Source organism: Acanthochromis polyacanthus, chromosome 12 (assembly GCF_021347895.1).
Source record: "Acanthochromis polyacanthus isolate Apoly-LR-REF ecotype Palm Island chromosome 12, KAUST_Apoly_ChrSc, whole genome shotgun sequence".
Lineage (NCBI taxonomy): Eukaryota > Metazoa > Chordata > Actinopteri > Pomacentridae > Acanthochromis > Acanthochromis polyacanthus.
Genome location: NC_067124.1, coordinates 5,293,815 through 5,310,884, shown reverse-complemented (window position 1 = coordinate 5,310,884; position 17,070 = coordinate 5,293,815). Strand labels below are relative to the sequence as shown.

The 17,070-nt window shown below is 38.6% G+C and overlaps 1 protein-coding gene across 1 annotated transcript in view; it reads left to right on the top strand.

Moving 5' to 3' along the window:
* Positions 1-548: 548 nt before the first annotated feature.
* znrf2b (zinc and ring finger 2b) overlaps positions 549-17,070 on the top strand; it is a 78,354-nt gene continuing 61,832 nt past the window's right edge. Inside the window, 2 exon segments of the mRNA XM_022208112.2 lie at positions 549-1,324; positions 1,327-1,605. Of these exon segments, the coding sequence (XP_022063804.2) occupies positions 1,186-1,324; positions 1,327-1,605 (418 nt within the window). The 5' untranslated portion in view covers positions 549-1,185.

The window sequence follows — 17,070 nt, the reverse complement described above, 5'->3', positions numbered from 1 at the left end:
TATTTGTCCCCAGGGGACAATTAAAAAGACACTTAGAGCAGGCAGTGCAACAATGACCTAATAAAGAAATAGGGATAAATGTATATACAAATCTAGAGGAAGTAATATAGGAATAAAAATAAAAAGAGAGAAAATAAGACATAAACACAGCTTAGTAATAACAATGAGCCAGTAAAAATTGTAAACACAACATGCAGTCATTTGTTCTTTTGGAAAGTTACAAAGCTCGTGCTCTCTTATATGAAATTTTGGGAAACGGCCTTGCTCAGTAAATTAATGTTAATCAGTATTAGCATCTACATTAGTCCACTAGAAATTCATCTTTGGATAAATCAACACCCTAAACTACAATTTCCAGTGTATATATATATATATGTGAGCATATATCTATATCTATATCTATATATATCTATATATATCTATATCTATCTATCTATCTATCTATCTATCTATCTATATATATATATATATATATATATATATATATATATATATATATATAGATACATATAGATAGATAGATAGATAGATAGATAGATAGATACATAGATAGATAGATAGATAGATTTAATTATGTGAAGGCTGAGGGAATTTAAAACGTCGCAATGGTTTTATTTTGAAACTCCGGAGCGGCACTTCCTGTCAGCACAGGTAGCTTGACACGTAGCTGCACTGAGTCTCCTTGCTGCCGCTGATAAAACGGTCCAGTGCAGGACTTTCTCCTCCATCACTTCCTTCTTTTGAGCAATGTGTTGTCAAGCAGGGAGGTGTGAGGAGCGTGGCTCTTCACTCCGCCTCGCTGCTCCAGAGTCATGGCGGAGCGGACAGTGAGGAGGAAGCAGCGAACGGAGCTCAGCGGCTCCCCAGAAGCGGCTCAGACGAGGAAAGGATCCACGTTACCTGCAGCACGACCACAACTACTGACGGAGTACAATGGTGACGGCGTCTAAACTTTTCCGCACGTCTTCAGCTCTTGTCACGGATGGCCGGCTTAACTTTTCACTGACTGACATTCTTCTAATCTGGATGGGATCGTAGCGACGCAGAGTTTGTTCTGCTTTTCTCCTCTTGCAGGACGTCTGTCCGGTAAAGCTGTCTGCCTCGGGCGGAAATCTGGCGCACTGTCCCGCAGTGGCTCGTAGAGCGCCTCTTTAATATTTCAAAGCCGAATCAGTGGAGCTTAACATGGGGGCAAAGCAGAGCTGCCCGACTGCTAATCCAGCTGCTAACGGACGGACCAGAGCCTACTCCGGCTCGGACCTGCCTTCCAGCACGTCCAGCAGTAACGGCAGCAACATTGCCAGGACGACCGGCGGGGGGTGAGGTACCATGCGTACGGTGCGTCCGGAGCCTCCGGAGCCACGTCCAGCACCAACCAGCAGCTCGGAGCCAGGGCCAGGTCTGTGGGGGGCTCCGGGGGCTCCGGTCCCAGACCCCAGTCCGGCATCAACATTCCGAACAGCAGCGGAGCCTACAGCTCCCCGGAGTCCGGCGGCAGCAGCCCGGAGGAGGCGGCGGACAGGGAGCGATCCGGCGGAGGACAGGAGCGTCGGCGGCTGCTGATAGGATCATTACCAGCACACCTCTCACCTCATCTGTTCGGAGGTAAGAGAGCACAGCCCGACTGTTGACACGCACAGATCAGCTGCTCACAGAACTGTAGAGAGTCTGGAGTGTTTAAAGGAGGATGGAAGCATGTAAACCACACGGTTAGATTCACTGAACAACACATCCAGTCATCAATTCATGAGATGTAACAGATTTATCGTTGTGTTCAGTACGTCGCCCTCATTCTGTTGAATTAGCTGCCAGAGGATGGGTCCATATATAAGCACATGTCTGATAAATCCCCCCCCCCAAAAAAAAAAAAAAAAATCACCTTCAAACCTTGTAACATGAGAGAAACACACAGGAATAGGGATAAATGTATATACAAAACAGACTAGCTAAACAGACTAGTCAAGAAATTCTAATCCGATCACAAAACTAAACTAAATGTTTCACATGTTTAGATTATGGTTCTGAATCTACTGTCAGATGTAAACCACTTTGTATAAAAGCATCTGCTAAATGAAGTTGAATAATTGTAGATGAGTCATTTCATTCATGTGGATGGGAACTGTCTGTGAATTTTGCCTGATTTTGCTTTTCCAAAGTCATTTTTGCACTAAATTTTGACCAGAAATAACTGATCATGTCGCTTGTCTTTAAAAAAACAAAAGGCTTCTGCTCACTATCTGCAGTTATTATCTCATATCAAATATTTGGGGCATTGGGACAAAAAAATTGGACTAAGCAAGCAAACTAAACCCCACATTATATTATATTAGGGATATTGGACAGTTAATCAACCACTAGTTAATGAATTATCAGTCATTGAAGTGCTCCTTGCAACCCAAGTTCAGAGTATAATTTGAAAATTGTCTATTTTCAAAAGTTTTCACAGACACAATAGGACTGCTGATTGTCAGCACTGATACCAAGAAAGACAGTTGTATGTTCACATCACATCAGTGCAGGGATAAATACACGTCATATTAAAAAGCAAGTGTCAAAAAGAGGATTTGTTTTAGTTACCGACATTTCAGTTCTACTTGGATCTTGTTTAAGTCTGACCTGAGCAGTACTGATCCAAGGACACCGTAGGTGATGCTTGACAGCTAGCTAGACATCGTTATCTGGAAAACAAATGTCCATAGTGAGTACTCCCAACTCTTGTTAGAGTCTTATTGTAGAGAAAATAGTGGCAAAATGTCAAACATTTTCAGACACCATCGCAGATGTGGCGACTTTTCTTGTCATAAATCACTGAAAATTGATCACTGATGCCACCTTTTCTTCACAAATGTCACATTTTTGATGCTATAGACTAAACATTCAGTAAATTAATAAAAAAAACATCTTGTAGATTAACTACAGATGAAAATAAATTAATTTACATTTTTTACACAGTGGTAAATAATGAAGACCCAGTCGTCCTTATGCTAAAGGACCATTTCTTACGGCCATTAAATAGGCATTAAGAGGCCTTCAGTGGGGCATTAAATTAGCTTTAAGGTGGTTTGAATGACCATAATAATAATAATAGTAATAATACAAAACATATTCATGCTGTCTGGTCAACACCTGAGCCATGTTCAACCAGCCGTGGCTTTAAAAGCAGCTGTGTTAATGGAACTCACACAGGCGGTGGTGGAGATGCTGGCCGGTGGGGGAGCGATGCCTGCTGGCTTTAATGACAGTCCTGTGTGAGGATGACTCATTTGAACCAAGCGTTAAGATAAACAGCGCGAGCCTCCGTGTGAATGTTGATTTCATTCATCCGCCATGACAGCTGTGGCGACTGAAGCCATCTGATCACCGGACATTCACTTCCTTCACATCCTGGAATCCATCGGGTGTCTCTGCTTTGATGCCACCGCGTTGCGTTCAGCAGCAGCCGTAGATCAGCTAAGGCTCCCAGCAGCACATGAAGAGGTTATCCAGGCAGGAGGCACCTCTGGTTTTCAGTTTCCAATCATCAGTGTAGGTGAGGAGTGTCCCCCCCCCCCTCACGTTGATTGATAGTTTGGGTTTTTTCTTTTTTCTTTGCCCTGGAGTTCCTTGTAAAACTGATTCATGTGGGGGAGCAGATCATCCAGCGGGAGATCACAAAATGTGTCTGCTTTTATCAGCTCACAGAGGAAAAACAGAAACGTTTAAAGTCCATTTGAAGAAGGATAAGGATTTATTTGATGTGCATTCTCCTCTCCTGGACAGTGGGCATTGGCAGACGTGGTGTAGCTGCAGTTTTCAGTGGGATATACTGTAGAATAATTAGCACATGCTTGTTTGCTTACAGGCGTGAGGTTGTGGAAAGATTTCCGTTTAGCACCTGTTTATGCAGGAGAGGTTGTAGCAAATGAGAAATCAGCACATAAAAAGACTTTTTTCTTGTTGTAACACCTTTTACTGGCCAGCTGCTGTTGGTCTTTTCTTCCAGATGATTTTGAGGAGGTGGAATTCCACCGTACCATATTTTCCAAGTCTGGCATCAACAGGTGATGTTAGAACGCCACCAGTTCCTGAGGAACATTATCTGCCTAAAGACAGCAACAGTCTTGCTGCTTCTACCCCCTCATCCTCTAACTTTTACCTTTGGTTTGACTTAGCGCCTTGTCTGTCTGCACTCTAATAAATACAGTTGATCATTAAACTGAAGTGACTTGCAACTTTCCTCATAACAGTGCACAGGGTCGTCCACCACTGTGGTATGTAGATGAAGATGCAGGGTGATGAGGCCATCTGGACAGGATTTCCCTTATGCAGTTAGCAAAACAGTCATGCCAGGCAGCTGCTAATTTCTGTATTTACTTTCAGTCAGACTGAAAGCAACCGTTAAAATCAGGTATTTTTGGAAAGCTGCTAGTTGCTTGCCGTTTTTATTGTGTAACTTCTCGTTTCTTTGATTCTCTACAGCAGAGATGAAGAGTTATAACATGACCCAGAAAGCCATTGAAGAGTTTAAATAATCAGATAATGGTATTAACGGATTTTTTTTTTTTACACAACCCATAAAATTAATTTAAACTCTTATTTGATCAGTTTTTTTAAACGATTAAGCATAAACCAATCAGCATAGCGAGGATTTTACAGTGTTTAAAACATAACCGTCCTGTGGGCAAGCGATAGAAAGGTGACCTAGTTTAAAAACATACATTTGACATCTCTGTACTGCATTTTATTGGCATTTATGGGTTTACCTTTACAACAATGCTAACTAGAAAAGCATTCAGACAGCGCTGTACACTTCCAAGGCTGTTCATTCCCCTGTATGGCACTGTCTGAAACGCAGCATTCTTTTTTTTACTGGTGGCTCAGAGAACATCTGATATAGAATCACTCTATTCATCCCCAAAGGAAAATTCAGTATGTAGCATTATATGTTATGTATATATATTGTATGTTGTATATGGAGTGAATATTCATTAAAAGGATACAAGAAGCTGTTCCAGTGATTGTGACCATCACTTTCATCATCTTCAGATAGGTAACCTGAGGGATTTAATGTAGTAAATACAAAATAAACAGAGAACAGCCATGAAACACCCATATTCATATAATAATAACCAAATAAAAGAACTGTTAGTGTTAAAAAAAATCCATCTTTTGATTTGCAGCTGTTGTCTGTGTTCCGAGTGCCACAGCGTAGCATCAGTTTTTGCAAGAAAATCCTCATCATCCAGGTGTTAGCACAAGTTTTTTGTATGTTTTCACTGTTAATGAGAGACAAGGGGCTCTGCAGAACATAGCACACTGTACTTTACCCTTGAATACTGACATATTCATTAAAAATGGCAAACAAACGTACATCATGGCTGCAAGATTCTAACCTACAAGAATTCAGAATTTTCAGTGGCAGCAGTGAAGTTCAAGTTTTATTTTCAATTATAATTTTGACTTCCATTGATTATGAAAACCAGATAACTGAGATAAAACTGCTTTTGTCTTGTGTTATAAATTCCCCTCCCCTTTACAGTGTTCACTTTCACCCTTCCTAAAAGTCCCAAAGTTTACCATCAACAGTGGCTTAGGTTGGAGTGTAGTGGGACAGGTTAGTTTTACTCTACCGATGATGTGTCGCAGTAGTAATCCAGCTCAGTACAGGAGGAACTGCAGATTCAGACATGTAGACTTTGTGCTTGGATGAGGAGCCGTGGGTATGAAACTACCATCTGTGTGAGTGTGACCGAATCCTGCCTCAATGTGGCAGTGCCATAATGGCACGGGGCCACGGCGGTTATGCTGTCTGTGACAGGGCTTAGATGATGGTCGTCTGTTTCATATTGACCAAAACATCTGTGATTAGGAATTTTGCCATAATTGAGCAGCCCAGACAACAAGAATTCTCCAACTGTATTAGGAAACTTTAATGAGCTTCTTCTGTTTCTTTGGGCCTTAAGTTTTCTTTGTGTCATACAGTCTGGTAGTGCTGGTAGGTGATTATAATTTGCGGATTGATCCTAAATAGTTGTATGAGACTCCTGTTGTGTATTCACTGTGATCCACAATAGTCAATTCATTTCTACAACAATGGACACTTTCAAGTGCAACTTTCACAATAAGATTTTTCTATATGCATATTTATAGGTACATCTGTCATATAGGGCTGCACAGTGGATGGTGGTTAGGACTTTTGCCTTGCAGCTAGAAGATCCCCAGTTCATGTCCTGGCCTTCCTGGGATGGATGGATGCGTGGAGTTTGCATGTTCTCCCTGTACATGTGTGGGTTTTCTCCAGGTTCTCTGGCTTCATCCCACAGTCTAAAACATGCTGAGGTTAATTGGTGATCCATAGGTGTGAGTGTGAGTGTGATTGTTTGTCTCTATGTGTAGCCCTGTGACAGACTGTTACCTGTCCAGGTGTCCCCTGTCTTCACCCTCAGTCAGCTGGGATAGGCTGCAGCCACCGTGACCCTAATGAGCGGTGTATAGATGATGGATGGATGGATCTGTCATATTCTCTTTAGACTTTGTATTTGTTTTATTGCGTCGTATGTGTGTTCAAGTAAGTGTATTTACTAAAACGCACGCACCAAACACACATGTGGCAGGTTGTGTACGGAGGTTGTTATTGTGAGTGAGAGTCAACAGTCATGAGCTTAATAATTAACTGGACTCACTAAGTTTCCGTCCCCTTTAATGGCTGCATGGATGAATCAATGGTGAACACACAAACACTCCTGTACACACATCCTAATAAGTCTGCGGGCTGTGTTAGCAGGTGGTGTGGTGTTCTCCTTGTTAACAGAGTTGGATCTTTATTTAAAGGACAGCCTGGTGAAAATAGAGCAGAGCAACTTTGCCACATTCAGTCCAACAACTAAGTGTTTGGGTTAGTTTAATCACTGTAATGTGCTGAAAGGACAGAAATGCAGCTAGAGCTTTGCTACACCAGATCAAATCAACGATAAAGGCCTGGATTTCACTCTGTGTGTCTGCATGTGTCTCTTTAAGGCAGGGAACCAGAGATGGATGTATTCATTAGTCACTGTTAACACGGTCTTTAGCGTTCCTCATTCACATGAAAGTGCAGTGTGTGATGTAATAGTTATTAAATAGTATTAGTAGTAATGAGTAGTTAATGAATTTAAATGAATATTTCACTCAAATTACGAAAAACAGATTGTCTTACTTCTGTGTTATAGCTTACTTACACTACCATGGAAAAGTTTGGGGCCATCCAGACAATTTCCTGTTTTCCATGAAAACTCACACTTTTATTCATGTGCTAATGTAATTCCATAAAGGTTTTCTAATCATCAATGAGCCTTTCAACACCATTAACTAACACAATGTAGCATTAGAACACAGGAGTGATGGTTGCTGGAAGTGTTCCTCCGTACCCCTATGGAGATATTCCATTAAAAATCAGCCGTTTACAGATAGAATAGTCATTTACCACATTAACAATGTCTACACTGGATTTATCATTCATTTAATGTTATCCTCATTGAGAAAAAATGGTTTTCGTTTAAAAATTCTGGACATTTCTTAGTGACCACAATGATAGTGTATGTCTAGATAGAGATGTCTATAAAACTGAAAATTTTCTGCCCTGGTTTTAGTGTTAAAAGACATTATGGCTACAACCAGTGACTACTGCGATAGTTTAATAACCTATTAGTTCTTGAAACAAATAATCAACCATTCAGATTCTGAATGACACAGTTACTCAGTGACTCTCTTCATTAACCTTTATATCTGTTTCCAACAGTTATTAAAAATATAGTTTTGAAAAATATCTCACCATTAAAAGACACCTGGTGCTTAGCTCAACTTTGGTCTGGTGGGCACTAAGTTTGCAGTACAGTGGTGGAAACCCTGGGTATGTTATTGGTCCACCAGTTCTCCTGTACTGTCATCATCAGGAAACTTGTTCCACTCACAGCATATGTCCCCAGACTATGAGGACATTGTCTAGGCATTTATATAATCATATTGGGTAGAGACACACTTCACTACCTACGTGTGAAAGCATTCTGAGTCACCCAAAAACAAATAATGATGTCAGCACCTAATTGACAGGTAAATCCGTTGATAAATGATTTGGTCATTAATTTTCGTGAACTCCATCATTTTTTGTTTGCGCTGCTGAAATGAGCGCAACAGGATAGGTTGTGTAGATAAGGAAAAGAGTTTGCCCATGCAGCTGAAGTGCATCCAGCACACATTAGGATCATTTAGACCCTCCAGATAAACATGAGCAAAAATCCTTGATTATGCGGGCTAAAATCCTTGATTATGCGAATAAATATGCGGGGTTTTTATGCCATTTTATGCCGGGAAATTGCAGAAAGTTGCAAAGTATGCGAATAGTTGTGAAATATGCAAAAATATGCACGATTCACCTGCCGTCTGGCCGCGGAGTGATGTGTCCTCTAATCAGACACTGGGACTGCTGCGGGGTTACTGGACTGTGCTTTGAGACGGGGAGGAGCTCACAGCAGCACCTGCTGCTTGTTGAGGACAGTAACTGCAGAATGATCCGAGTTTTCCTGTCAGTCTCCAAAACGGCAGGAAAAGTTGCTAGATTTTTGGCTAGTCGCTTTTGACAAAAAAGTCGCTAGGACGCTCTGGAAAGTCGCTAGATTTAGCGAGAAAGTCGCTGAGTTGGCAACACTGGCACCGCGCTCCGCATCAGCTCGTGCTTCTAGTGTGTGTGTGAACCGATGATGTCAGGCCGGGCATCACATAAAAACTCACGCACAACTCCATTTATATTGGTTATATTTTTCTCATTTTATGCGGAAATTGTGAAATCAAGCGGGACCTGCATATTTCTCCTTTTTTTCGTGGAAATGTGAGATTCTTGCGGGAATTATGCGCTGTTTTGCGGGGATTATGCGGCCTTTTGGGAAATAATTGACCCCCGCATAATCAGCGGCATTTTGGTGATTAATGCGGGAATTCATGCGATCGCATAATCGCGTTTTTCTGGAGGTTCTAATCATTTATAAGTGATATGGCTCACTCTGTAATCAGAGCTCAGCCCAACAAGTTGTTGTGACATCCTCCAACTAAATGGAACGTTTTGCAAATTAAGAGATGTTATGACCCCCGAATGGAAAATAACTTGATATAGCATTAAAGACACAACATCAGTGTAGCTAATGGTTATTGGAAAGACCACCACCAGTAACACATTTTGTTTCATATTTCATGGTTTTAGGTTCCCATAGCTTTATAAATACTTTGTTCACCTTGGAAATGAGCATGCTTTATGGTTGAGTTTAAAGTTTGAGCTTCCAAAGTGCATTGAAAGAAAGATGTGTAGTAGAACTTCAAAGAAGGAGAAGTCTAGAGTCTCTTTGCTTAGGGAACAAAAGGTAGAAAATGTTTTTGGACTCAGTGGGCAGTGGTGCTGTCTGGAGTTGAGGGCCACAATGATTGCCAGAAGAATAAATGGCAACGGTGCTCTGAAGAAAACTTGATAAAAAGCTTTCAACTCACAAATGCAGTGGCGGTTTTTCAAACGCTACTATTACTACAAAGAGGCACAAGGTATATTAGGTCATTTATTAAAATCCTGGTGTTTGTAGCTTTTCCCCAGGTTGAAAGTTTGTCCTATGGAACTGCTTGTGTTTACTGCAGCAGAGCCGAAGTAGCTGAAGCAACTATATAAAATTCCCTCATCAGTTCCAGCTTATCCTGGGATTCTACTTGGACATATCTTGAGGTAGTCATTTTATGCCACAGTTCTGTCTTTATATTATCTAATTAATGAATAGCGCAGAAACTTACTTCCTCTTGATCAGCAGCCTCATGTAAGTTTCCATCTGCAGAGCTGGTGTCATCAAAACTCACAACAACAAAGAAAATGCTGTTCTGCACTAAACCTGTAACTCAGTACCTTCATATTACTGTGAGAATAAGCCAGACACACATCTTTGGCATTGTGTTTGGGTTTGGGCATTGGACCAGTGAGATAACGCTTCTACCACCAGGTCAAAGTCTACATTATTCTCTAAAATTTCTATCCAGTACACTACTATTGAAAAACACATACCTCTGTCTTTAGATAGAAATGTTGGAAAACAGTCTTTTTTGCCATAATGACACCAATATGAGCATTTCATTGAGGAAAAAGAATGAATTTCACAGGGTGTTAGATAATCATACTACATGGCTGACTAAAACAAATCTTGGTTGAAAGCCTCCATCAGCGTGTTGAAATACATTATAAACATTGACATTGGACTATGATGTAACATGACACAAATTACAGATTTTACTCCGTTTTTGTAGATGCAATGTAAAAAGTAGTTTCCTTGTTTGCTTGGAAATTCTTTGTGTCAGTTGAACATTTACGTTTCTTTGTGAAATTTTCTTGGATTTCTGTTTTAGGTGACTGTTCTATTCTAGTATGGGGCGAAAAAAATAAATACACTTATGCTCAAACGTTTGGGGAAACCTTTTTTTTTTTCAAGAAAGATTACATTAAATGAATGATAAATCCAGTGTAGACAATGTTAATGTGGTAGATGACTATTGTATCTGTAAACAGCTGATTTTTAATGGAATATCTCCATAGGGGTACAGAGGAACATTTCCAGCAACCATCACTCCTGTGTTCTAATGCTACATTGTGTTAGCTAATGGTGCTGAAAGGCTCATTGATGATTAGAAAACCCTTGTGCAGTTATGTTAGCACATGGATAAAAGTGTGAGTTTTCATGGAAAACATGAAATTGTCTGGATGACCCCAAACTTTTGAACAGTAATGTATATGCTTTTGATACACAGAGATGAGTTTTAAGGGGTTATGCCAGCTACTGAAGAGACACTTCAAAAATGTGATCAATCTCTTCTTATTTTAAAATGACTTACGTATTTACAAAATGGCTTGTAATTGTGCACTGTTGATAGCTCTGTGTACTACTTGCTCTTTCCACCAATGGAAGCTTGACTTTTTAAACTAACTTACAACTCTGCTCAAACACAGCAGAAGTGCTCTACGTTACACACTGTAAGGTTGTAATATTGGAGCCATTCAAAACAAGAATAATAATACAGAAAGCCCCAAGTTGACAGAATTGGTTCATTAGATTTGTAATGTAAAAAAATTCTGGAAGTTAGTATCTTTGTTTTTGTAGAACAAAATATATTTTCACAAGAGAGGTTTTAAAGATAGTCAGCACTCATGGATAATGTACATTCACCTCCCGTCTATCAGCACACCTGGAATTGATTTGTGTCATGTTATTAGGCTTCTTGCTGAAATGTGTGGTATCATCCGTGTGATGTTAAATATTTGTTGTTGTGTGTATTGCAACATCAAACCTAAAAAGATACAAACATGCAAGCCCTGCAGCAGAACTTCCAGATAACCCTACCAACATGCTGAATCATGTACACATAAACACCAGGGGCCTCATTTATAAAGCTTGCGTACGCACAAAACAGGGCTAAGGTTGTGATTTATAAAAACAAACTTGGCGTGAGAATGTGCGCACCGGCGCACCAACCTTGATTCTTGATGCTTCTTTACGCACAAAACAAGGCGTAAATCACAAACTTTGCGTAGAAAGTGGCGTACGCTGTGTTCGTTGTGATTTCTAAAAAAAACTTGGCGTGAGAATGTGCGCACCGGTGCGCCAACTCTGATGCTTGCTTAAGCACATTTTGGAGACAGAGGGAACGGCAGTGCCGGAGGATGAAGTGGCGAATTGAAACCAGATTGATCTCAAACTTTTATTGTTATCACATATTAGACTTGTAGAGCCTGATAATCATAAACCCTCATTGTTGTAGATGTTCCTATAGTGCGCCATTCGGCCTACGACTGTATTTGCAGAACTATGTTCATATATTAACAGGAGCGGATTGAACGTTATTTCATTCGGTCGTTTGACCGAAGGGCCGGTATGGTGATCTTTATTAAATAATTTTGTTTACTGATCACCCGGCACCCGTATGGCTCATCCATTTGCAGGGGTGGTCTCCGACGCAGTGGCTCGGGTTCGGTTCCTGCCCGCGGCAATTTTTTATGCATGTCTTCCCCCTACTCTTCTCCCCATTTCCTGTCACTCTTCACTGCAACTATCACAGTAAAAAGGCAAAAAAAAAAAAAGGAAAGAATTTTGTTTATTTATCCATATGCGGCCGAATGAGCGTCCAACCATTAATCGGCGCGGTAAAATTGGTTTTATATTCGACATTCGCTTGTTTTTTTCCGTTTCTAGCCTTAATAGCCTCGCGAAAACCGCACCAATTCCAGCCAGGTTGGTATTATTTTGTACAGTTAAGTCAGAGAGACATTTCACTGTTGCCATCAACTCACCAACCACAATGATTGTGGCGAAAACTAAAAGGATCAACGCTGAATGTCCGTCGGAGTTCCGTGCGGCAGCCGGAGCGTTTAGGGACCGTCGCAAAATTGCAATCGGTGATTTTTCTGTTTGGACAATCAAGGAGAAAAAAAACCCCATACAAATACTGTCTGTTTAAGTTTATTATACATCTTTCACAAGCATTATCTAGAAGAAAATGCATTTAAAAACACCTCACAAAGAAGAAGTGTTCATTCAATAAGAGTTATTTCTATTTCCATTTTTGGAAATTGCTCTCAGAGATTCCAGCCGACCAACCACAAAATATTTGTCATGTGTTCTGCTGTTCTTTTACGACCATTATGTCCAACAGATAAAACATTTCAATATATACCAGAAAAAATGCATGTCCATTGAGTGTGATATCAATATTTATCCATTTATTTGGAATAGGTCACAACAATTTAATCTGACCAACACTAATCGACTCATCATCCATTTGCATGGTTGATATTGATTTTCACAAACATTATCTCTCAGAAAATCATGTATAAAATATTGTAGAAACTGTGACTGATCATTGAACATATTTTTGGAACAGTTCTCAGTTTTATTTTGAAATAGCTCTCAGGAAACTTGACCTACAAACACCATTCAATTTGTTATGTGTTGTTAAGGCCAACATTGATCTTTCACAACCATTATCTTTTAGAAAATCTGCTAAAAATATTCCAAGAGCTATTAGTGATGTTTGTGTATATTTTACGCATATTACTTAGTTTTATTTGAAATAGCTCACAGGACACTTCACCTACCGACACCATTCAACTTGTTATCTGTTGTTAAGGTCAATATTGATCTTTCACAACCATTATCTGTAAGAAAATCTGCTAAAAATATTCCCGAAACTATAAATAATAATTGTGTATATTTTAGACATATTACTTAGTTTTATTTAGAAATAGCTCACAGGACACTTCACCTACCGACACCAGTCAATTTGTTATGTGTTGTTAAGGTCAACATTGATCTTTCACAACCATTATCTCTTAGAAAATCTGCTAAAAATATTCCAAGAGCTATTAGTAATGTTGTGTATATTTTACGCATATTACTTAGTTTTATTTTGAAATAGCTCACAGGACACTTTGACCTACCGACACCATTCAACTTGTTATCTGTTGTTAAGGCCAACATTGATCTTTCACAACCATTATCTCTTAGAAATCTGCTAAAATATTCCAAGAGCTATTAGTGATGTTTGTGTATATTTTACGCATATTACTTTTATTTTGAAATAGCTCACAGGAAACTTGACCTACAAACACCATTCAACTTGTTATGTGTTGTTAAGGCCAACATTGATCTTTCACAACCATTATCTCTTAGAAAATCTGCTAAAAATATTCCAAGAGCTATTAGTAATCATTGAGCATATTTTACACATATTACTTAGTTTTATTTAGAAATAGCTCACAGGACACTTTATGGCCCGCCCCTTCATAGCGAGAACCATAGACATAATAAAGAGTAGACGCCACATCGACCGCTACTGCCTATTGGGGCTGACGAGCGGTGGGGCCGCCATCTTGGTCCGGTCATCCGCCCACTCAGCGCTGTTTGACAGCGCATTTAATCCATCTTAACTCTGAATATTAAAACTGATTTTCACGTGTTTTTATTTTTATTTTTTTGCTGGCAAACGTCATACATGTAGCCATACACGGACAAATGATTCGGCATTTTCAATATTCATGAGCGGGGAATAATAGATAATAATAATTAATAGGTAATAGAATATTCTGAAATTAAGCTCAACTGTAGACAGGTATTTTACAAACACTGTAAAACACACACACACTAATATATGGTTAGAGAAGCAGATAATGGCAGAAAGGTTAATTAGTTTTAATAATTTGAAGAGACAATATATTGATTACACTATACAGCCATGGGCCATAAGTTTGGACACAGCATGACTTATGTCTGTTTGATGTCTATTACAGAACATAACTAATATTTTTTGACAGCACCAGTTTAATTAGTCAACAAATCAACAAGGGATATAATATTATCAATAAATTCCAACAACTGGAACAACTTTGTTCCCAAAACATAATATTAAAATAAAATAACAAAAATGCAGTACTTTCACAACCGAATTTGGTAAGAATAACAAAATGACACCAAACTCTTTTGATGTTTTTTTTAAAATATGAAACTAATATAGTTCTCAGGAGTTGTGTACTGTATTGTAAGTGACAATTTTGTGGTATTTTCTAAGATTCAACAAGCGTCATGGTACTTGTGTCCAAACTTATGGCCATGGCTGTAAATACATATATAAACAAAATACTGACTAATGAACACATATTCTATATAAAACAATAGATAGAAATTATATATCAGAGAAAACGAATATATATAAATCATAGATGGAGTATCAACATCATTCACATATATATATAATAAATAAAAGTTATATATCAGAGAAAATTATTATATAAATCACGTATAGACTGTCAATATAATTCATACATATATATTAAAAAAAAGATATGTCAGAAAATTATATCTATTGTTTTATATAGAAATATGTGTTCATTAGTCAGTATTTTGTTTATATGTGTATATAGCGTAATCATATATTGTCTCTTCAAATTATTAAAATAATTGACTTTACTGCCATTATCTGCTTCTCTAACATATATTAGTGTGTGTGTGTTTACAGTGTTTGCAAAATACCTGTCTACAGTCGAGCTTAATTTCAGAATATTCTATTACTGTAATCCCGCTATGAATATTAAAATACGCCGAATCATTTGTCGTGTTATGGCTACATGTATGACGTTTGCAGCAAAAAATAAAAATAAAAACGCGTGAAATCAGTTTAATATTCAGAGTTAAGATGGATTAAATGCGCTGTCAAACAGCGCTGAGTGGAGCGGGTGACCAGACCAAGATGGCGGCCGTATTTCTTGCTGCGCAGCACCCCGAGTGGCGTCTACTCTTTATATGTCTATGGCGAGAACGGGGAAGCATGCACTGCAGAGCGGTGATATGAGATTGAGACGAGAGGGTGGAAGGAGCGAAGATTATGGAGCACCCTGAGAAATACAAACAGTTGGTTCTTCTCACAAATGCATCATCAGACTTCAAAGGCCAAAATCTAATAAAAAATGATTGGTATATTATTGATTTGCTTGGCTATATTAGAAAACTTTGTTTCATTTTGTCAGTTGCAAGTGAAATGAATCAAATAATTATTACACCTTTGTTCTAACATGGTGATGGAAATGTAATGCTAATTTTAATGCGGAAAATATGGTGAGTCTGGCCCAAATAAGCTCCACAGGTGTCAGGTGGGTTGCAGGAAGCCTGAAAACGTTTGAGACCCCCTCTTCAGGTAGGATAGGCAGGTGACTTACAATTTTCAGTTATAAAATGAACATTGGTGTTTGCATATACTATTAGCTATGACCAGCTGACATCTAAATGATTTGCTGACAAAATTTTTTTTTTAATTCCACATGTTATATAAATAATAGGAAAAGGAAAACATTGGAAAAATTGGTGAGGGCAGTGAAGAGATTACAGAAGAGAAAAGTTCTGGACTGTATGGAGCTGTCCTTATGGTTGTGTTTAATAGACTTACTGTCTGTTTAGTAGTGTTGTAATTGCTATAACATAACTGTAAAAGGCATATTTTTGGAAGGAAAAAACCACAATTTTGGTGCATTTCCCACGTGACACAACCCTTGCGGTGGCGGAAGTGGCCTGACTGATTGGAAATCTCCCGGCCTGAATTTCTTTCCCAGTCCGGCCCTGTTTCTAGCTATGTCCAAGCTATATGATTACTTCAGAGATAATGTTTCTGAAACAGCAGTGGCAACCTTACAAATAGTTGCCAAGCAGAATGGTGTTTGTAGGTCTAGTTTCCTGTGAGCTATTTCTAAATAAAACTGAGTAATATGCGTAAAATATACACAAACATCACTAATAGTTCTTGGACTATTTTTAGCAGATTTTCTAAGAGATAATGGTTGTGAAAGATCAATGTTGACCTTAACAACACATAACAATTGATGGTGTCGGTAGGTCAAGTGTCCTGTGAGCTATTTCAAAATAAACTAAGTAATATGCGTAAAATATGCTCAATGATTACTAATAGCTGTTGGAATATTTTTAGCAGATTTTCTAAGAGATAATGGTTGTGAAAGATCAATGTTGGCCTTAACAACAGATAACAAGTTGAATGGTGTCGGTAGGTCAAGTGTCCTGTGAGCTATTTCAAAATAAAACTAAGTAATATGTGTAAAATATGCTCAATGATTACTAATAGCTCTTGGAATATTTTAGCAGATTTTCTAAGAGATAATGGTTGTGAAAGATCAATGTTGGCCTTAACAACAGATAACAAGTTGAATGGTGTTTGTAGGTCAAGTTTCCTGTGAGCTATTTCAAAATAAAAAGTAATATGCGTAAAATATGCACAATGATTACTAATAGCTCTTGGAATATTTTTAGCAGATTTTCTAAGAGATAATGGTTGTGAAAGATCAATGTTGGCCTTAACAACACATAACAAGTTGAATGGTGTTTGTAGGTCAAGTTTCCTGTGAGCTATTTCAAAATAAAAGTAATATGCGTAAAATATACACAAAATTACTAATAGCTCTTGGAATATTTTTAGCAGATTTTCTAAGAGATAATGGTTGTGAAAGATCAATGTTGGCCTTAACAACACATAACAAGTTGA